This window comes from Thunnus albacares, chromosome 24, assembly GCF_914725855.1.
Source record: "Thunnus albacares chromosome 24, fThuAlb1.1, whole genome shotgun sequence".
Lineage (NCBI taxonomy): Eukaryota > Metazoa > Chordata > Actinopteri > Scombriformes > Scombridae > Thunnus > Thunnus albacares.
The window spans coordinates 18,254,442-18,276,913 of record NC_058129.1 but is presented as its reverse complement, the minus strand read 5'-3'; the positions used below and the strand labels follow the sequence as shown (position 1 = coordinate 18,276,913).

Sequence of the window (22,472 nt, the reverse complement as noted above, 5' to 3'; positions counted from 1 at the left end):
TAATAATCACAATGTCTACGTAAGCACCAGCTACAGGTGACATTTGTTGACTTTGGCATCGTTTTGAGGAGTGTTTCTACTTTAATTATGTTGTTAAAAAAGAATAATATGTAAGTTTGAAATTAAAATGGTGGTGATGTTAAAATACCTACTTCAGTGTGATAGTTTATGAGCTAAACAAAATATAAAACAATGTTTTTGTTCAGACACAAAGGCTGAAAACAACTTTGAGTCGTCTCCTGATGTGACGACATTCAGCACAGCACCATTAGATGATTACTCAGCTGACAATTTTGATATCAATTAGTAATTTAAGTCATTTATAAAGCAAGAAATATTATACATTTTCTGGTTCCAGCTTCTCAAATATGGAAATTTGCTGTTTTTCTTTGTTTTGTATCATTATAAACTGAATCTCTGGATTTCTGGTCAATGTCACTTTGGATGATTAATCAAAAAATGACACCCTGCACTTAATAAAACAGTTATTCCCCTACAACGGATGACAGAGTGTGTTTGAACGCACCGTGACTGAGGCAGGCCCTTCTTCCCGAGGTCCATTCTCACTCGCTCTCCAACATGGCGGTAGATCTCTACGAGGCAGTTCATGGCGCCGTCACGCACCTGCGAGTCCACAAAAGAAAGAAAATATAATATATATTTATCAGTTATATTAACATACAGGTACTGTGCAGCATTCATTTTATGTGCCTGCTATTTTCCAGTTTTATTTCATTTGTATTTTTAATTTAACATATTGTGGTTTTTTTTATTGTTTTTACTTATTAATTTGGGAGGAAGCTCACTTGTGACACTGGAGAATTACCTCCTGGTCTCTACTTTCTGCTAATAAGAAACATTTTGTAATTGTTTTGAGCAGAGAATATGAGCTTTAAAGCTGGTGATGGTTCGTAACGCGCTAGCAGACAAGTGCCTGAGTGAGCATGTGCGAGCATGTTTGGTTTCAGGAAGGGAAGTTCATGGGCACGGCTTCCTGTCCTCAGGAGGAAGTAATGATTCCGGTGATGATAGACCTCTCTGCAGCCTATCAGGGGACAACAAACTCAGAGGCAGGGCACAGCTGGGAGACGAGGGGTCCGGTGGGCTGCAGGGTCACAGGTTTGATCGCTGCAAAGGCTAATATGGTCCGACAACAGCTGAATGTTTGCTCTACCAAAATATATCAACATGCACGATGAAGGTTTGAGTGTAAAAGGAAGATTTAGAAAAACACAGAGATCTTGGTTAGTGGTCTGATCAGTCCTGCTGAGCTGCAGTGCTGTAATTTCACCAGCAGATGGCAGCCCAAGACCAATAATAAGCACTATATGGCCAAAAGTATGTGGACCCTCCAGAGTCTGTTTTTCTTGGTTTGAACTAGGCCTCGTGGTTCCAATGAGGGGAAATCTTAATGCTACGACACACAATGGTATTTTAGACAATAGTGTATTTCTAACTTTGTGTCAACACTTTGTGTTTGTGCCTTTTCCTGTTTCAACATCACAATCTCTCTCCGCGGACAAAAGCAGCTTCATAAAGAAATATTTTTCCCAGTTTGTTTTGGACAAACTCGACCTCAACCCCATCCAACACCTTCGGGATGAACTAGAACTAAGTAGAAGCTGTTAAAATAACACATCAAGTCTCATGGTTTTCCTACATACTGCTGCAATGCTCAGGTGTCCATGTAGTCTACTCTCAGTGTGAAATTCTTTGCTTTCTCAGTTTAAATTAAACTGGATGTGATTTTGGTTCGTTCTTACTGGTAGGAGAGGTGACAACTTCCAATCAAGTGGGGGCCTGATGCTTCATTAAAGGACAGAACGACTGTTTCTGTATTTTCTACACTGATTGAAGCTTCGGGTGTTTGTGTGCAGGTGGGAGGCAGCGGGTCGTACCTGACTCGTTGGATCTCCGAGCAGGTTACAGATGTGAGGGACAATTTTACTGAGCGTCAGACTCTGAGATCCAAACCTGAAAAACACAAGATGACGATTCCAACATGACACGACGTTCAAATGTGAAGATTTGATGCTTTTTTTTTTGTACTAAACAATAATTTAAGGATGTAAAATTGCATTATGTAATATTTTAAAGGGCATTTTTTATTATTTTCTGATATTTTATAAACGAAACAATGAATCCTTACAATGAAAATAATCATTATAACCACATTTACTTGTCCTAAACCTGATTTCTGTACAAACTTGTGTTATATTTTCAGTATATTCCCATTTACCCCTCATATCTACAGCTCTAAAATCCACTGGCCTTATGTTTATCATCTTAAAACCTAAAATAACTGCTTTTATCAAAGTTATTCCAAACATAGAACCCTTTAAACAAAGCTAAAACATGTCAAATGACATTACATTTGTAGTTTATATGATTACTTACACATTCAAGGTTGAGATGAGGCAGAGGCAGAGTCCTTCTCTGGTCCTGTTGTTCTTATGCTTGAAGCCTCCCATCATTCGCTCCCAAACATACTGAAAAGGCAGAAACACACAAAGATAGATAGAAAGCAGATATTAACACGTGTGCCAAGTCTCATGATACATTTCCTCAAATGATAAGAGGAAATAAGATGCTAAAGTTGAAGCATTAAACAGCAGATGGCTTTGATTTATTCGCTACAGACTGGCTTGTTTTAGAGGGCTGTTGGAAACGGAAAGCTCCCACCGATCAATGACTTGTGACCTTTGTCAGTACAATCAATCACACAAAGAAAACTATAAATCACTACAGTAATTACAACATGCTCTCATTAAGGATATTTACATGAGGAGTAAATTGTTTTCTGGTCATATTTCATCTAAGGAGTCACTAAGTATCTTCTGCAATGTCCTCTGATTGACTGTGACCGACTTAAACATTAAGTGTGTGTGTGTGTGTGTGTGTGTGTGTGTGTTGGTGTGTATAAATGTGTGTGTTGGTGTGTATAAATGTGTGTGTTGGTGTGTATAAATGTGTGTGTTGGTGTGTATAAATGTGTGTGTGTTGGTGTGTATAAATGTGTGTGTTGTTGTGTACCTGCGGGTTTGCAGCCTGGTCCATGATCTTCAGTAGAAGTGCTTGGTCCTGGTCTCGAACTTGGTCCTTGGCGTCTCCGAGTCGATCTATTAAACTCGGCAGAACTGAGCGGAAACAGAGAACAGAAACGAGACAGATTACTGACAAGCTGCAGAGTTTCATGTCTTTAACAACTATAATACAAAAGACAGGGGTCTCCTCTGCTCACTGTATGATCTTTAGATAAATATATGAATGAATAATTTAAATTACTTTCTATAATTTTATTCTATTGCTGCTAAATACTGTAGATCTACATGTCAGCTTATGTTACTGCAGCATCAATATAAAGAACAAGATGTATAAAGCACAAAAAAGTAATTCCTATGTGTCATTACATACCACAAAAAGCATTTTATAAGGTGAAAAAGTCCTAAAATCAGACAAATCTACTTTCTTCTACATATTTTAAATGATGTTGGTTGTATTATATTGTTTTTAACGTGATGTGTTGCAACCAAAGATAATTTTCCACCATGTGGACAATAAAGTTCCAAACTTAATAATTTAAAACTGATTTACAACATTTCCTGTTCTGGTCCAGAGATATTAAATGAAGCTGAACAATTTGATATATTCTGACTGTATTTGTTGCCTTATTCCCACTCTTAGACAAAACCTTATGTCACTGCAGCTGCAAAAACAAAACAACTTCTCAGGGGAGAAATTGAGAAAACTACATTCACACACTAACAGGATATGAAGTAGATCATATAAACCACAATAATCAATCATCTCAACCATAAAAACATTATAGCAGAGATGAAAATGTTTCTTCTTCATGATCAGAGCACAAAAAAAAACAACAAAAAATTATAATATCAAAGTAAAAAACATAAAGATAAGTGTCTGTGTGCATCAAAAACACTGGAAATTATGTAAGATAAGGTGCATTAAAAAACATAAAGAATATAATTTAGGTAAGGAAATGTAACAAAATATTTAAATTTAACTATTCACACTGAAATAGATATTTGTAACTTGTGCCAAATTCATAAAAACTCAGAATTATCTATAAATACAGGAATATGAAATTAATGAGAAATTACAGATTGTGCCTTTATTATCGTAAAATGCACTGTTAATCATATTTATATATAAATATAAACTTTTAGTTAATTGTATTTTTATGTCACTGTAACAACTCTATTCACTGCTGTAATTTACATTCTCTACATTTCATTTTCTCTATTTTCACATTAATCAATTAATCAAACTTTATTATTGTAGAAACTTTTATGCAAATTATTACAAAAAGAAAAAAAAGTGCTTTATAGATGACTGAGAAGCAAATAACAGGTCTACAAATATAGAGAGTGCATAAAAAAAGATTAATGCACATGTGAAAAACAAAACAAAACATGAATAATAATAAAAACTAGTGAAATAAATATAAAATAAAATAAAATAGATAAATCTGATAAAAGTACGATGGAATAAGACATTTTAAAACTTGAATACAATAAAATAAATGTTTAAATAGTGTAAATAATTGTCATAAAATATCAAAAGCAAGGCTAAAAACTGTATTTATTTATCTATTTATTTAATTTTTATTTTAAATATTTATTTTTTACATGAGCAGAGAAACAGATGTGAAGCAGCTCACCTGTTCCAACCTGCGTCCTGAATCTCTCCTGCAGTCTGGTGACCAGAGCTGACAGAATATCCATCCCCAGCAAAACCACCTGAAACATGAACATAAACACACACAAAAAAAAAACTGATAAAACTGATAAAATCTCTCAAAAAAAAAACAAAGCCAGGAAAACATTCAGAGCAACTACGACACCAGGAGCAGCACTGCAGCAATGGATTTGAATCAGAGCTGCAAAGGATTATGGGTAATTTGACACAAACAGGGGTTTTCATTTAAAAACACACAAAAGAATCAAAATAAATGGGTTTTGTGCATTAAAACTGCGATATAACCACCTTATCTTTCATTCTGTGTGATAAAACAGTGAAGTGAAACACAACCGTGACTGAAAGTGATGTTTACATTTTACAACATGGTGTCAGACACTCTGTCTGTAACTTTCCTTGTCATGGGGTGGTATGGGAAACTCAATGAACGACTAGTGAGAGTCTCCCTGCTGACACCATATCAACACATACGCGCCACCTGAGCTTCATGTTCAGGCTCTGGTGCAATTTTTGGAAAACTCACTTTGATTGTGAGAAACGTACACGACGTGTCGAAGAAGAACAAAGAGACCAGAGAGTTTCTCTGCTGCCATCTGCTGGTCGCTGAGCGGTACTACATCTAGACTGAAGTCATTGCACGTTCTGTTGTTTTCAATGACAGAAATATCTGATAGCTGAGATGTACGTGCTTCCTATTTCATGAAAAGTTTTGGTTTTCATCGTATGTGCATGTTTTTATCAGTAGAACAGACAGATGTTGGAAAACAAAGACTAATACTCGCTTTTGAAAGATCAAATAAATCTAGAAAAGTCCAGAAAATGCAGCAAGCTATCATTGCAAGCAGTAGTTTTCATTATCAATAAATCTCCTCTGATTGCTTTAGAGCTGCAAAGTTGATCAAGAATAAATTAATCTGCAACTTTTTTGATAACAGATTAATCATTTAGCTTTCTAGAAGCAAAAATGATAGTTTCAGGTTTTTTTTAAACGTGAGTATTTGCTGCTTTTCCTTGTCTAACATTACAGGAAATTAAATATATTTGGGTTTTGGGCTGTTCTCACTTTGGACTACAGGAAACTGTGATGGGACATTTGTCACTGATTCGATGTTTTATGGACCAAAACGATTAATCGGAAAAATAATCTGAAGATTAATTGGAAATAATCCTTTGCTGCAGCCACAAAACCATGAAAAATGTTCATCATCATCATCAAAACTCACACAACTAATATTTCCTATTTGCTAACTAACTTTAGCATATATTAATTCCCTGCCCCCCCTGTTCTGGACTTTATATTTGTAATTTCAGCAGTAAATTATGACACCAGATGTCAAACATTAGTGCAACAAGCAGCTGTTCACTCAAATTCAGTCGATACAGGATTGATATTATTCATCAGATATATAAGAGGGAAACAACATCATCCAACTCAAACTCTGAAGTATTGATCACAGAGGCTGACTGACTTTTACAATATTCATTAAACAACCATAAATACATATTAAAAGTGATTGTTGTTTATATATATGTGGTTGTTTTAATGTTCATCATCCTTTAAGACAACAATAAATAATTTAAGTACAAAAAAATACTAAAAATATACTAATAATAATAATAATAAGTGTGAGCTGTCTTATCTAGAAATACGTGTCTTCCTCACCTGTTTCTATGTAAAACTATCCACCACAATATTAAAACTCAGTGCTGTGACCTGGATCAGTGCATCCGAACACCTTCTACTTATACTGAACATTTTCCACACGTTACTTTTGTGATTTGTGCAGTTTATGACACACAAACGTAGCTCAGAAACCCATCGATCGCTCGGTTAATCAAGAAATTAATCATTAATTGCAGCCTTGCTTAATATGATGTGTTGAACAGTGAATAGAGAATTAACACAAGTGTTTATGTCCTCAAAAAGGTGAATAAACAAGGTTCAGACAGACGTAAATGTTGATTTTTACTATCAATCACTCAGCATCTGTCGTTAAACTGTCTGTGTTCATCTGTAGCTGAACAGTCTTTTAATTTACAGGCTCAGCTCGTCTGCTCGCCGCCGCTCTGCGATCAATTAACGAGAGCCATTAGACTAACGGCACGTGAAGCAGCTCTCCTGCCTACATGTGAATGATTTTTACTACAACCAAGCACGCACACATTAGAGCTCAGCCAGCCAGCCAGCCAGGCAGGAAGCTGATTTCCACAAACTGAAACTCTGAAGTTCTGTAAAAGTCGCTCCTCCCATCTGTCGGCTCGGTCACGGAGGGAAGGAAACTGGGCTAATGGTGCTGTTAAATTAAGCTCACAGCCGCCGCCGCTGCTGCTGCTGCCACGTTCGCCTGGGAGCCTCGTCCCCGTTACGGCCCCGCAGATATCAACGGGACCAGAGGAGGAGGAGGAGGAGGAGGAGGAGGAGGAGGAGGCTGCGTTTCCAGGGCAGCACAGGAAGCAGACGTATGATTGGTTGTGTCGGTATTCGTGCACGTGTGTCAACGATGCAGCAAGCTTCACAGATCTGATCTTTTTCCCCAATTAAATATGAAGACTGGAAGTTAATTCCCCCTTAGAAATAGTGACATATCAATCTCACCACAAGGTCAATTTAGGAGCTTTCAACTGTAATAAATGATCTTCCTCAGCAGAAGTAGTTCACCCACTTGTCATAGAATTGTAGGTCAAATTTCAGTCGTCTCTGAACACTTTAAAGACTTTTTTTGGTCCATGTTGAGAAAGAAAGTTGATTCTCTATCAGAAACTGTTGAGGAAGACTATCTGATATGATCGAAAGCTCCAGATTGTCTTCTGAAAAGACCTTGAGGTGAGATTGTTTTGTGCACAATAAATTATTTACTATCTCATATACTAAATGAGATTAGAGCTGCGATGACTAGTCGACTGACAGAAGATTATGATAATCGAATAATTGTTTTACAAGCAAAAATGCTAAAATTAGCTGTTTTCAGGTTCTCAAATGTGACGATTTAAAGCTTTTCTTCGTCGTATATGATGGTAAACTGAATATTTTGGGGTTTTGGACTGTTGGTCGGACAAAACAAGACATTTGAAGAGGCTATTTTCTGACATTTTATAGATAAAACAATTGATTCATTAAGAAAATAATCAGTAGATTAACCGATAAAGAAATAATTGTTAGTTACAGAGATGTTTATTTTCATACCTATTTTTCCTTATTGATCAAACGATTATTGAAACTAATGACAAAGATCCATCACAGATTAGATTAGATTGCATACTTCAGGGTTTGACTCCTCTCCTGCTGTATATATTAATGAGTCCTCTGCATTAAAAAACATATAAAGTGAGATCATGTTTCCACTGATGACACTCTACAGCAGCTCTACGCTACAGTGCAGCTTCTGTGTATCGATCAATCAGCAGCAGCAGCCTCACATCCACATAAATTACACGCACACGTGCATGGACGGCATGCAAATCACGCACCATGGAAACGGGAGTGATAGCAGCTTACAGTACGCGGGCGGACAGAGTTATTCTCTCAACCGGCCAACCGACTTTAGAAGAAAACGACCTCTCTGAGGACAGTTTGTCCCCGAGACCTACAGGAGTCAGGTGCTTTAACACTTAAAGGAGCTCCTGCAGTGAATCCTATCATCCTGACCGGTGGCTCGACAGCTACTGTAGCTCTCCCACCACACACACACACACACACACACACACACACACACACACACACACAACACTGAATAACAAGACAAAAACAAGAGCAGACACATGTCCATGTTCTACGTCCTGATATGTCAACGAGCAGAAATAAAATAGGGATGAAGGGTCATATTTATTTTGTAATTTCTTAATAATTTCCTGTGAAGTTCTTTGAATATAGAGATGTTATTCAGAGACAGTGAACGCAGTTTAAGTACATATTAGTTTTTAAGAAATTATACAGTAGTTACATGTTGGGTTGAGTTTATAAAATGTTATTGATTTCCTTGGAAGAACTCTTAAAATCTTATCAACTAGAAAAAAACTGATCATTTATCTGATGGAAACTTTATTCTCTGTATTTTTTAATTAAATGCTTGGCTGTAATTTACAATCAACACAGAAAGACAGTTTTTTTGCATTAATGTGACTAAAAGTGAAAACTGTCTCCATTTTCCCTGTAATCAGAACCAAACTGCGTCAGTCTTTCTGGGAAACTTCATATAATATTACAGTTCCTTTCTAGAAATTTGATATTATGAGATGAAGAGTAAAAAACAATATATTTTTTCCAAAAGCTTACATAATTATCTTTTCTTCTTTTCCAATTACATCAACTTTTAGTGAAAGAATTGTGTTAATTTGAAGTTGTAAACAGCCAGAAAAGAAACAATGACAACATGAAATTAATTAAATAAATTAATGAGGGAAATAATTTTTATTATTATCTGTCAGAAATATATTCATTACGGTTGAATTGGCTGATTACTTTCTTGAGTAACTTATTAAATGTTTAATCTATAACATTTAATCTAAAAATGAAAAATGCTCATCATTATTTCCCAGAGCTCAACTTTAACTTTATATATTCAACTTATTTAATTTGACCAACAGTTCAAAACCAGTAAACATTCACATTTAAGAAGCTGGAACCAGTGAGTTTGACAATAAATTACATTGAAATTAATATAGATCAATAAATAACTGTTAATCAACCGATCAAATAATCTACAACTGGTTTCAGTTCTGGTGTAAATTTCCTTCAGCTCAGTGCATAACGGGATAAACTCAAACTGTAACTTTAATTATTAACACACTAATATGACAAATGACTACATAATTAAGTGAATTAAATCATATTATATACTGTAGGACATCTTCTGGATCAAACCAAACCAAACATGGTGAAAAACATCTGTATTTGTAACATTTTACTACTTTTAAGACTCTAAAATGTAATTCAAGTATATTTTAAGGACTTTGTTTCTGTAAAATCATGAACCAAGCAGCTGTGATGCAACAGCTGACAGCTGAGTGGTTGGTCGAGAGCATCTCGCAGTTATTTTTAAAAACATGTTTGAGAGAGGTGGAGCATGGTCATTTTTTCCACTTCCTGTCACCTTCATGAAACTAAAATCTTCAACTTTACCTGTTAAATTCTTTAAAAACAACAACTGTCCTCACCTTGAAGTGACTGGAGTTGACCCAGGAGCTGGCCACCGCGTCCACCATCCTGTCCAACATAGTCTGGTCTTGTTCCAGGTCAGGGGACTTCTCCTCGCTCAGAATGAGCTCCATGATCTCCTGCCCCACCTGGATTCTCTTCCCCAGGTCCTTCTGCATCACCTGCTCCAGTAAATACTCCATGCTCACCTCCTCCTCCATGGCTGCTGCCTGGGAGAGGAAATTCAAGGCGCGAGCAGACTTCCAGCTGGCACTTCTCCTCGTGTTTTGTCCACCAAAGCCTTGTGACCTGCTGCAGGATATTTGGCCCTTTTTATACGCCGGTTTTTTTACTTTTAAGAAGCAGCTAATGTTGCTAAATGAGCCGAAATGAGCACCATAATGTCCTGCAGTGGAGGGCTGCACCAGACACTGCACTTCATTCTCCTGTGTGGCTTCGCTGTAACGACATTTAACAAGAAAAAAAGCAATAAATTAGGCGAAGTTTACCAAGTAGCACACTTAAATTGAGACTTAACTGTTTTATACATAGTACTTAACTGTAGTGGAAGAAGTATTCAGATCCTTTACTTCAGTAAAAGTACAGATACAGCAATGTAAAAATACTCCATTAGAGTAAAAGTCCTGCATGAATAATCCTACTACAGTAAAAGTATATAAGTGTTATGAGCTTGATCTAGTTAAAGTATTGCAGTAAAATATGTATATTATAAACTATCTAACTGTATAAACTATATACAGTTAACTAGTTCAGTCCAGTGGTTCCCAACCTAGGGGTCGGGCCCCTCCAAAGGGTCAGCAGATAAATCTGAGGGGTGGTGAGATGATTAATGGGAGAGGAAAGAAGAAAAAACAAAGTTCTGATACACAAATCTGTTTTCAGTTTCTGGACTTTTTCTCTAATCTTTGATTTTTGCTGAAATATTGGATCATTTGAACATTTATTGAAATGAAAGCATGTGAGAAGTTTAGAGGGAAAAATCACTATTTGGAAATGAAATGAAATGTAGTAGAGTGGAAGTATAAAGTAGCATCACATGGAAATACTCAAGTAAAGTACAAGTACCTCAAGTGCAGTACTTGAGTAAATGTACTTAGTTACTTTCCACCACTGATATTGAACCGGTCAGCTTGATGGAAACCTTAGCTTGCCGACTTGTAGCTCAGGTTTGGAGATAGTAAGGCTCCTTTATGTTGAGCTAACCGGCCGTTAAGTGACTTAACTGCTTAAACAGCTGAACGTTAAATGTCACAACAGTTTATGTAGCTGTTAGCTTCCCTTGCTAGCATCCCAGCTAGCCAGCTTTTAACCTGAATACAGTCAAGCTACCGTTAGCTAAGCGAGCTGAGTTAGTTCGTTAAGTTACCGGGAGGAGTACAGTTAACTATAACACTACTTACCGGCTTCTAGCGGTTTAATTAATTAGTTATTAATTCAGTAACCAGCTCTTGGTTTACTCACCGGATGGACTGAATCGTTCCCAGCAAAAAGTCAAAAGTGGCGATGCTGCCTCCGGCCACAAACTACCGTTATTTCACATTGCATTTCATTAAACTATTAATACTTAATCCTCACGCAGTTTCAATGTCTAAAACCCTCATTCACAAGTAATTCATAGTAATTAAAGACGGAGGAATGACTATTTGCCATAGTAAATCATGACATGTCCCATGGCAGACGCCGTAGAGGATGCAGTGAGGGATGCGGCAGAACGGCGACACCTGGCGGCGGAGCTGCGCAACAACACCGCCCCCTGCAACACGAGGGGAGGAGGAGAGGAGAGGGCAGGGGTGGGGAGGAGGAGAGGAGAGGAGAGGAGAGGAGAGGAGAGGAGAGGAGAGGAGAGGAGAGGGAGGGGAGGGGAGATGGGCGGAGAGGAGAGGAGAGGGAGAGAGGAGAGGAATGAGAGGAGAGGAGAGGAGAGGAGATGATTGAGAGGAGAGGGGAGGAGAGGAGAGGAGAAGGGGGAGAACGGAGAGGAGAGGAGAGGGAGAGAGGAGAGGAATGAGAGGAGAGGGGAGGAGAGGAGATGATTGAGAGGAGAGAGGGGAGAGGAGTGAGAGGAGAGAGGTGAAAGGAGAGAAAGTGAAGAGAGGAGTAAGAGGAGAAGGAAGACTTTCGATGTCCTTTCATAAAAACAGAGGCACTCACAACACTACATACAGCTCCTCCTCATTGAGAAAAAGCATAAAATAGAACAAAATCCCACCTCACAGACACCCATCACTCCTCAACACACACACACACACAGCCTATCAATTTTCAACAAAACAATACAAACCATGATATCCAATCATCACATTTAGATACAGAGACCCTCCTCCCCCACAGTGCACACAGCCCCGTCTATACGCCAGACCTTCTGAAACCCCACAATATCATTCATAAAACTGTAATAAGCATATTCAGCCCTGAGGTGTGCAGAGACCAGCCCCTTCAACAATAACACGGGGTCTACTGGCCCACAATCTTCCACTTTATTCCTTCTTGTGAGCCAAGTAGCCAGTTTTTAGCCTGCCCGAACAGAAAGCTCATCAGCATGCTTTTTGTTTTTTGTTTTTCACAGAATACACTGGTCCCAAAATGTACAGCCCCACAGAAAAAAGAACTACTTTCTTTCCACATAGCACCTTCAACAGAGCGAGAACAGGTGAAAGAGGACCAAGAAGAGGAGAGGAGAGAGAGAAGAGAGGATGGGAAAGAGGAGAGAGAGAGGAGAGGAGGGCTATCTGTCAGCTGCAGGTGTCCCTACAAACACTCCAGGTGATCATGTCAGTGTCCAGAAGTCTCATTTCATTTGTCCCACCTGGTTCTGGGATGACAACAAAAATCATCCACTTCATGGTTAACGGGAGGCTGGAGCAGGCAGAGTTCGGAGCCGACTGCTCTGCTGCTGATGTCAAAGGTAAGAAAAACACTGCTGATTTATACACATCATCATCATGTAATGTAATAAGACAATGTAATAACTAGTATTTTATTTAAATATTACACTTAATCACAAATGAAAGTGTCAAAAACGAGTTATATGAGCAAAAACTGCATGTATGAAAGTGAAAGTTTCCGATAAACCTTTAGTGGGTTCTGTGTAAAGACTTGACCTCCATGTGGCGTTGACAGGTCCTTCACTGTGGTCTCGACATCTTGAGACAGTGATGAATAAACCATGTGATGACAGGTTGACCTTTAAAGAGGCTAATAATAAACATGTTTTATTTTTAAAAAAATGATCATGTCCTTGGATTAATGATTTTATATTGATATTCAGTCATTCATTTAACACTAATTGATGTTTTTTCATTGTATTGCATTAATAGCATGTGTCTGTTTGATAAATACTGATTTAGAGAATAATGTGATGTCTTAAAATGCTTACTTAGTCTGATCAGGAGCCAAAACTAGTCTCTTTATAGTCTTTTTGTAGTTACATAAAAAAACCAAATCATCAAGCGAAGCAGTACACAGCAAATATTTGCTATTTTTTATTTGATAAATAGCTAAAACGTCATTGCTATTTTCTGTCAACCCATTTATCTGTGAATTGTTTGGACCTCTGACTGACAGATCTGTTTCGGGCGGCGGCAGAGGCGGGCCCTAACCACATCCTGAAGATGTACAACAGAAACGGCAGCGTGGTGAACATTTCCCCCCGGCTGGAGGCCAACAGCGAGGACTCGTACTACCGGCTGGAGGTGGTGGCGTCAGATCTTCAGAGTAAGCGGCCTCCTCTGTGACAAAGTCTAAAACGATGGCTTGAAACTCATTCCCTCTGTTCATACTGACCATTAGAGGATCCCTTCATAATGCACTTACGATGTAAGAGATGAGGATAAAATGTACAAAAATGTATTTAAAAGTTTATCTGAAGCTAATATGAAGCTTCAGCGTCCAAATGAGTCAAATCAAGTAGATATCTTTCAACGTTACAGTCTTTTTAGTGCCAAAGTTCCTCTTTTTGTTACTATACTTCCACTACAGCTCAACAGGGAAACACTGTCCGAGGAAACACAAAGAGGGAATTTGATGCTAAAAAGACTGTAAATGTGTCAGATATCCACTTGATATGACTAACTCAGACTGCTGAAGCTGAATATAAGCTTCACAGAGACTTTTAAATGCATTTTTAGCACAAAAAGAGGACTGTTTCTGTTCCCCATCACTTACATTGACCATCTTTTAATATCCAGTATGAACAGGAGGAATGATTACAGTGAGGAAAACCTCTTTCGCTGTTTATATGGACACCTGACTGTTGTTTTAAGACACACTTAAACTTGTCCTTTAATTCGACAAATAAATGGATTTCGAAACGTAAAATCCAGTCCTGAAGCTCATAGTTTCAAAATGTTTCAATAATAAGGGAGTTTAACTGTAAATTCTCGTTGTTTTTATCATCTCCAAACCTTAAACTGCATACTATCAGTAAAAGTAACAAAATACTCATTTTGTAAAGGTAGGTTTGACATTCTTTTGGATCAAAACATTTTCCGATGTTATGGTTTCTCTTGATTTTTCTGTCCTTTCCTTCCACATGCAGGTGTGGCCCTGCCGACAGAGCTGGACAGCATGGAGTACAGGTGAGTGCATCCTGGCGAGTGATTCATTGAAGCGTCTCGCTGAAAAGGACTCACTGTCACCTCCCGTCTCCGTCCTCAGGCTGCATCATCTGGAGACCAAAGTAATCGAAGACGTGGGAAAGACTCCAGACATCATCTGTGAGCTGAAGAGCCAAGTGGAGTCTTTTAAGAGGAAGCTGGAGGTTCGTCACGCACACAAACACAACTGGACATGAAATTGCAATTCAATAACAGCTTATTAACAGCTCATAACATGTAGAAATAAGTGGATAAAACCTGCCAGTATCCTCATTTGTCACCTATGAAGGAATTAACCATCTTAAAATTAAATGTGGTGTCCCACAGGGATCAATTTTAGGGCCTTTGTTGTTTTTAATTGACATTAATGATCTGTTTGTACACTGGCTAATCTAATATTTCATTTGTGTGCAAAACTTTTAAAAAAGCTTAATACTGTGACTGCAATTTTGAATAATCTATATCATGTCTCTAAATATAACTTTCCCTCAACGTCAAGATAACGTCACATATTTTATTTTAGTTGGGCTTAACACAGAAACCAAACATATGAATGCCTATAAAGATACTGTGCTATTGGAGAGAGCCACTTTAACATAATTTATTGGAAGTAACGACAGATAAATCAAACTAGTAACCACATATTAATATGATTTAATATAAAATAACAAAAAACATTGGGATAATTGGCAACTACACTACATTTATTTTCCTCCATGATTTCTGTTTAAGAGATTTGTTGACAAGTTCTGCTATCTTTCCCAGATCAACAAACAGGTTTAGAAACTTTCTCTAATGATTATTTCTGCATACGTAGCAGAATTCACAACCACCAAACTAGAAACATCAGCTATATTTAAGAAGATCAAATCACAGATTTAGACTTTCTTACCGAGATACTGAATGCTGGAAATCTGGAAAATTTTGTTGTTGTTTTTTTTAAAAATGAGATAAGAAAACCTCATTGCCTGTTTAATATGTTTTTATTTAAAAATACATCAATAACAATATTGTAAAGTAGGTTTTGCACAGATGATTGCCCAAAGGTATTTGTTCCTTATTTGTAATGTTTACTCCTCAGTGGGAGCCACACAATAAGGCTTTTTGATTCTGTCTGATTCTGTCTGCACATCTGTTACTGTATCGTTGTAGTTCCTGTATGATGGTTTCCTTGTGTTTAGAGTTTTTCTCTGACTTTTAACATTTTATTTTTCTACTTACTAGTTGCTTACTACTACTACTTACTATATAATCACAATTTAAAGCTTTAAATTTAACGAATTAGAGGGCAGGCTGCTTAAATAAATGTCATCATTCATGGCCTCACTTTTGTCTTTTTAGAGTCAAATTTAGTTGTTTTACTCCTTCGGGTGACTTATTTCACACTGATCCCATCAACATGAACAGTTGTAATAATAAAGTTTCTTCACTGTCAGAGCGTGGAGCACCTGAGCTGGATGGGTCTGTTCAGGGACGACGGCGACCAGCAGCTCTCCAAGTTCTTCCCGAAACCCAAAATGCCTCAGCTGAGCGTGCAGGAGGAGCGCCAACAAGTACGCAGGAAGTTCCTCAACATGAGGTGACGTGGTCTGCAGTTTCTGAACAAAATCAGAATATGAATCATGTGATCTTGTTGTTTTTGGCTAATTTTGCTTTGCTTTTTAGGACAAAAGTTTAGATTCATGTCTTTCCTGTGTTGCCGTAGCTCGCTGCAGGTGACAGAAGAAGTGAGAGAGCATCTCAAAACTCCCATTTTTGACAACTGGTGAGTACAAATTACATAAACACACACTCACACACTCACACTTACACACACACACATACTTGTGTGTCATGTTGCTGACAGGCAGTGGGAGGAGGCGGAGATGCTGGTGCTCCTCCAGGTGATGTACACCGACCTGGACTTCCTGACGGCGTTCCACATCGAGCTGGAAGTCCTGCAGAACTTCCTGTTTGAGGTGTACTGCCACTACAACAACATCCCCTTCCACAACTTCCAGCACTGCTTCTGCGTCACTCAGATGGTAAGAAACAGAAATCAGCATGGTGGCGTTGTGTTTATATCTGAGATAAGAGAATTAAACTGTGGTCATCACAAGGGACACAAATGAGCCTTATACTTGGATTTATACTTTGCTATAACAATTTTTCAACACTTTACGCTTTACACCTTACATATGGATTTGACAAAAATGATTACAGCCCAACTGACATTCAGATTTCAGATTGCTGTAGTTGATTTTTTTTCTTTATAAGAGAAGATATTTACTCTTTTGGGATACAGATAAACGATTAACTTTATTATCAAAGACCTTAAAAAAAGTTTTGAACTGTAAAATATCTTATGTGGAAGTAAAAGCTGTTTTCTGATGTTTCTGGCGTTTGCTGGGGTCTTGTTCGGCAGATGTATGGACTGATCTGGCTGACAGATCTCAGGAACAAGTTATCAAGAATGGACCTGGTGATCATGTTGACCTCGGCTCTGTGCCACGACCTCGACCACCCCGGCTACAACAACGTCTACCAGGTCGCCTCCTCTCTGTTTGAGTTTTTAATCTATTTGTTTTATAATCAACAAGTTTATTGTTATGTGTATGCTTTTTCCGTGACACAGATCAATGCTCAGACTGATTTGGCTCTTCGCTACAACGACATTTCACCTCTGGAGAACCATCACTGTGCCGTCGCCTTCAGCATCCTGTCAAAGGTACCAGACCGCTCCACCTGGTCACCTGACTTCCTGTCATAGACAGTTTAGAGTTTATTTATGTGCACAGGTGACAAAACACATAACTAATAATGTACAAATCATTTTTGTGAAGAAAGCATTTTAATCAGGTTGGTATAAAAAGCAGCAGCTCAAATAATACTGCAATATGTGAGATATAATTAAACTAAACTGTAATAAAGATTGAAACATTTGTGATAAACCAAACTACTTAATTTATTGATTTGATACTGATTGGTTTTGTTTCTTCAGCTTAATTTTTCAGTGAAACACCAAGAAATCGTACCGATGAGACTTGACAGATGTTATTTTCAATAAAAAGGCAGATTAATATCCCAAAATATCCCAAAAGTTAGATTTATTAACATTTACAGAAAGTTTGTTCAATTTAAACCTTATAAACGTTTTATTTAATTCAGAATTTGCCTCAGAAGTAAATGTGGAAAAATGTGAATGTCAAAGAAACAGATAAAGATGCAGAAACTGAGAGTTTAATGTAGATAAGGGCTCCAAGAATGGACAAACACCATATCAGAAGTCCACTAACTGTTTCTGAAAGGTAAGATAATTAAACATCATAAACATCCAAAATACATGGGATGAAAAAGTATCTCAGGAGTTTCAATTACAATATTAAAATGATCATAAAATATGTTGCCCTGCAAATATTAAAGTGGTTAAATAAAAAACACAAACTGTATCGTTGTACATTCAAATGAACAACTTCTTTTCCATTGCAGCCAGAGTGCAACATCCTGAAAAACCTGACCAGCGAGCAGTACAAACACATCCGCGGAGGAATGATCAAGTAAGACTTCAGCTAACAGCCTCGTCCATGTTTTATGTTGTTATTATTTGTTCAGTGCATTGAACTATTTAATATATATATATCTTTCAGATGTATTCTGGCCACTGACATGGCGAGACACAACGAAATCCTCAACAAGTTCAAAATCATGCAGCCGGTGTTCGACTTCAGAAATAAGGAGCACAAAGACGTGGTAAAGAAACACAAACTGAAAACTTCTGTGAGCCGTTCTGTTTTTCTCTTCTCAGTGTTTTTCGGTTGAACGTCAGAAAATTAATTGACCAAACATTTGATGGTTGCAGGTTCCTTAAATATGAGAATTTGCTGCTTTTACTTGTCTTATATTACAGTGAGGTGAATATTCTTTGGGTTTAATTCAGATAAAAGACATTTGAAAACATTACCTTTGGCTCTCAGAAATTTTTCACTCTTTTCAGGGGTTTTTTAGACTAAATGTTTAATCAAAAAAATAAACTAAAGAGTAACGTTGTGTAACAAAGTTTTACTTGTCCTTTGTTCCTGGGTAATAAGTGTAGTTTTCTAATTGCTTACACCTAAAAAGCAGCTCTAGAAAATGGCTATTATTACTGTTTAACTTTGCTTTTGTGACTTGGACAATGATATTTGTGTATCTATTTCCAATGAGAAAACAGGCACATTTGCACATTTTCATTCACATAAAGTCAGAAAAAACGTAACATATGAATCAAAATTAACATGTATTTATACTAAAGTTATACAAAAAGCGGCAGAAGCAGAACCTTGTAGGGTCAAGAAGCTGGAAAAAGTTAGTTGACACTTCCTTTAACTTTTTCAACAAGCAAATAAAACTTACTAGAGCTAAAAAAAAAAAAGAAACTGCATCTGGCTTGTAAGGTGCAGCAACCTCTTACAATCAATAAGTGAAGGGAGGTTGGAACAGGGCTGTTATGATCCTCATCTTGATTCCTTTCATCAGTTAAAAGCTGAGTGACCAACTGAAGTTACAACAACCTACAGCCATAATAAGACGATTATATATGTAAACACACGTATGAACTTCTCAAGGTCAGCATCAGAGAAAGAGTTAAACATCAAATACCACTGACATACACTTAAACTTCCTGTACTGTACTTTGACAGGAACATCATATCAACTGGACAAAACCAGTCTTACCAGTGACTCTGATTCTGCGTCTCTTTGTTTCCAGCTGATGAAGATCATGGTGAAGGTGAGCGACATCTCCAACGAGGCGAGGCCGATGGCCGTGGCCGAGCCCTGGCTGGACTGTCTGCTGCAGGAGTTCTTCAACCAGGTTTATACTCTCAGTTTACCGATCAATACACAGGAAGTGACTGTGATCGGTGACGGAGAGTTATTTATCGAGGTCATCATCCAAGAAAGAGAGACAGAAGCGAGAACAGCTAAAGTCTAAATCCTCACAAGAACGTCCAACAAGAGCTGAATTCAAAAATGAGACATTCAGCTTTTGAAAATGGCAGCTTGGAAAAATAATTAGTTACAAAAAAATGAAAATAAATACAGGAAACTTTTAAAATAGGCTGACAAAGACATTGAAATCTGAACCAAAACTTCAGTTAATTATCACTTTTTTCTTTCTTTCTTTAAAACTTTTGATATATTAGATTGATTTCTACTCTACAATTGGATAAATCTGTGCTCACAACTGCAAATCTTTATAAAAATGAAAGAAAAGGGCCAAAAATACAGAGAAATATACCTACAACTTTGCTTCTTTATTTGTTGCTGTGATAAATGATTAAATGTCAGAGGAGTTTTATTTCCTTTCACTGCAAAGTCAGTAATTATTATTCAACATTATCGTGTTTTGGAGAGAAAGATCGGACATTTAAAAGTTATTAACATGGACAAATTTTACCTCCAGTGTTGAATATTGATTTGACGAACGGAAATACGACTTAATTTTATTTTTAAATTGCCAAAAAGATGCATAGATGCAGTTTAATTTGGGTTAGTTTAAGTTTAATTTTCAAGATCTTATGAATTCTTACTGGTTTTTGAATAAATTTAAAGTTAGCTTCTTTAATTTAGTTAAGAAATGAGCTGTAGGAGGCAAAAGAAGAGACCTTTTTTTTTTTTACTAATGGGGATTTTGTAGTAATTATGAAAATTGTATAATATTGTTTGATATTTCTTGTCTTTTACAAATCAAGTGATTCCAGTGCAATAACGTGTTTTTTCCTTTTTCCTCGTTTCGTGTGGAGCAGAGTGACACAGAGAAACTCAAAGGGCTTCCAGTGACTCCGTTCATGGATCGAGACAAAGTGTCCAAACCGTCGTCTCAGACCAACTTCATCCGGTTTGTTCTCCTGCCGCTCCTCACCGAGCTCACCAAGCTGTTCCCCTGTCTGGAGGTAAAACATCACGGCTGCTGCTTTACACTGTATGATACGATACAGACAATACAGCAATTCTTTCTCATGGATCTGACTCTTTACTGAGGACTTTGACTAAATAATGTAGGTCTTATAATGTGGTTATGGCTTTGTTCTGAAAAAACTCCACATGAAAAGTACATAAATTATAACAAATACTGGAGCTGAAACAATTAATTGATATAATTTTGAGACTTATTTTAAGAATCATGAATAGTTTAAGTCATTTTTCAAGCAAAAATTGCAGAATATTCTCTAATTTCAGCTTCTCAAATATGAGGATTTGCTGCTTTTCTTTGTCACATATGAAAATTTAATGTAAGATTTCTTGATCAATAAATACATTTAAAAAATCTATTGAAATATGTTAAAAAGCACATGTAATAAAAAAAATCCTAATTAAAAAAACACAAAACAAGGGAAAAATATTACTAGTCTGAGACTGAGTTTAAATGGAAAATAAAACCATTGGTGGAAGAAGTACTCAGATCTTACTTTACTTTACTTAAATAAAAGTAACAATACACTTCCTACCTACTTAAGTAAAAGTACATAAGTTTTAGCAGCAAAATGTACTTAAAAGTATTAATAGTAAAAGTACTTGTTTTGCAGAAAGTCAGACTGTGACTATATTAAACATAAAAGTACATTATTAACCCATAAGAACCCACGGTGACACAGGTGTCACCAACCCTTTCAATGTTCTGGAAAAATTCCTTATACAGCTTTATAACTGAACATCCTGGTGCAGTCATGTGACAATGTGTGAATCTGTGTACCCATGACATCACTTCCAAAATGGCGGTGGTATGCCTGGTCAGCAAATGTGACAGAACTAGCTAATTTTAAAAAGCTTGTTTTTTGTTACTAAAAGTAGGTTTCAACCCATTTAATAAGACGTCCTGTATTACATTTAACATGTTCTGAATTTCAAAATAAAATTCAGAAATATATTCCTTGTGGTTCATTTGGTCTGTTTTATATTCCCCGTAATTTTCCTTTAAGGAGAAATGGGTTCTTATGGGTTAATACGGATGAATCGGTGCATAAACAACATTTTATTATTAGTATTTGATCATCAGGATTTATTAAGAGTCACCTGATAAATCTGAGCAACTGTCTGATGATTGTTTGTGCAGAAAAGAAGAAAAAACAAAGTTCTGATACATAAATTTGAATTTTTTTTTCCCAGAACTTTTCCCTAATTTTTACATTTTTGTGAAATATTGGAGTTTTACTTGAGTATAAAGTACAATATTTCCCTCTAGATAGATCTACAAAGTAGCAAAAAGATTTAAACACTCAAGTAAGTACTTCAAAATAGTACTTAAGTACAGTTAATTACTTTCCACTGCTGAATAATACGATTATAATTATAATAAGATTATTCACACACTTCACCCCAAATATCATTTGACATGTAAGCCTCTGATATCTCTTGTATTTGTAAGAAATTGCGCTCATGACCGGAAGTTTTAGGTACTTTTTTTTTCTTTTGAAGCTAATAGTTCTGTTCTCATGTTGTTGTGCAGCAACACATCCTGGAGCCGGTGCGAAGGGCTCTGGAGTATTACTCTGACATGGAGAGAGCCACCAAGGAGGAGGTGGGGGGGACGACCAAACCGTGAAGAGGAAGAGAGTCCGACACTTGTTAGGTTCAGATCATCATCATATTCAGCAGCACCTTTTACAACTAGATATGAATGTATTGCATCTGAAAACATGTTTCTGCATTATATGTGAAATATTAGAAGCATTTTACAGTGTTCTTGTGTAGCGGGGGAATCTCGCTGTGGATGTCTGTATGTTCATCATCATCAGATTCATTATCTGGCCTGATATCACTTTTTGTCATGAGGTCAAACAGCTCCATCGAGAGGACAGTTTGTTTACATTTTCAATAAAAGAGTGGGATTATATTAAAGGATTAATCTGGTGTTTCTTCTTGTTGAAATATCCCCCAAAAATTAAGCAATTACAAGTGATTGATCTCCAGTATTATTGTCCAAAAACTATTAAAAAACGATGTTCATTCATCACAGTGAATTTACACTGTAGTTTATTCTGATT

The 22,472-nt window shown here is 36.9% G+C and overlaps 2 protein-coding genes and 1 non-coding gene across 7 annotated transcripts in view; 2 read left to right on the top strand and 1 right to left on the bottom strand.

Moving 5' to 3' along the window:
• The window catches only part of LOC122976160 (CLIP-associating protein 1-B-like), an 80,943-nt gene extending 69,341 nt beyond the window's left edge, over positions 1 to 11,602 (bottom strand). The window contains exons 1-7 of one of the 4 annotated variants that reach the window (XM_044344456.1): positions 11,336 to 11,602; positions 9,874 to 10,312; positions 4,682 to 4,760; positions 3,034 to 3,137; positions 2,398 to 2,489; positions 1,899 to 1,974; positions 527 to 624 (exon numbers count right to left, since the gene is read on the bottom strand). In XM_044344456.1, the coding sequence (XP_044200391.1) occupies positions 527 to 624; positions 1,899 to 1,974; positions 2,398 to 2,489; positions 3,034 to 3,137; positions 4,682 to 4,760; positions 9,874 to 10,074 (650 nt within the window). In that variant the 5' untranslated portion in view covers positions 10,075 to 10,312; positions 11,336 to 11,602. The remainder of the gene's footprint in view (positions 1 to 526; positions 625 to 1,898; positions 1,975 to 2,397; positions 2,490 to 3,033; positions 3,138 to 4,681; positions 4,761 to 9,873; positions 10,313 to 11,335) is intronic. The other 3 variants (XM_044344457.1, XM_044344459.1, XM_044344458.1) reach the window with 3 other exon arrangements.
• On the top strand, positions 5,109 to 5,237 carry LOC122978187. Its single transcript, XR_006402359.1, has one exon. It is a non-coding gene; the product is annotated as a U4atac minor spliceosomal RNA (small nuclear RNA).
• A 336-nt stretch (positions 11,603 to 11,938) lies between the features above and the next one.
• On the top strand, positions 11,939 to 22,453 carry LOC122976159 (high affinity cGMP-specific 3',5'-cyclic phosphodiesterase 9A-like). 2 transcript variants are annotated; one of them, XM_044344455.1, is made up of 15 exons: positions 11,939 to 12,779; positions 13,439 to 13,588; positions 14,412 to 14,451; positions 14,531 to 14,633; positions 15,906 to 16,048; positions 16,175 to 16,234; positions 16,316 to 16,493; positions 16,874 to 16,996; positions 17,084 to 17,176; positions 17,938 to 18,005; positions 18,096 to 18,198; positions 19,196 to 19,300; positions 20,235 to 20,381; positions 21,671 to 21,708; positions 21,935 to 22,021. In XM_044344455.1, exons 1-14 carry the CDS (start codon positions 12,458 to 12,460, stop codon positions 21,698 to 21,700), a joined length of 1,665 nt encoding a protein of 554 aa, XP_044200390.1. In that variant the 5' UTR covers positions 11,939 to 12,457; the 3' UTR covers positions 21,701 to 21,708; positions 21,935 to 22,021. The 2 variants fall into 2 exon arrangements, with proteins under 2 accessions (XP_044200390.1, XP_044200389.1); XM_044344454.1 differs by lacking the exon at positions 21,671 to 21,708 and having other exon boundaries at positions 21,935 to 22,453.
• The last annotated feature ends 19 nt before the right edge of the window (positions 22,454 to 22,472 follow it).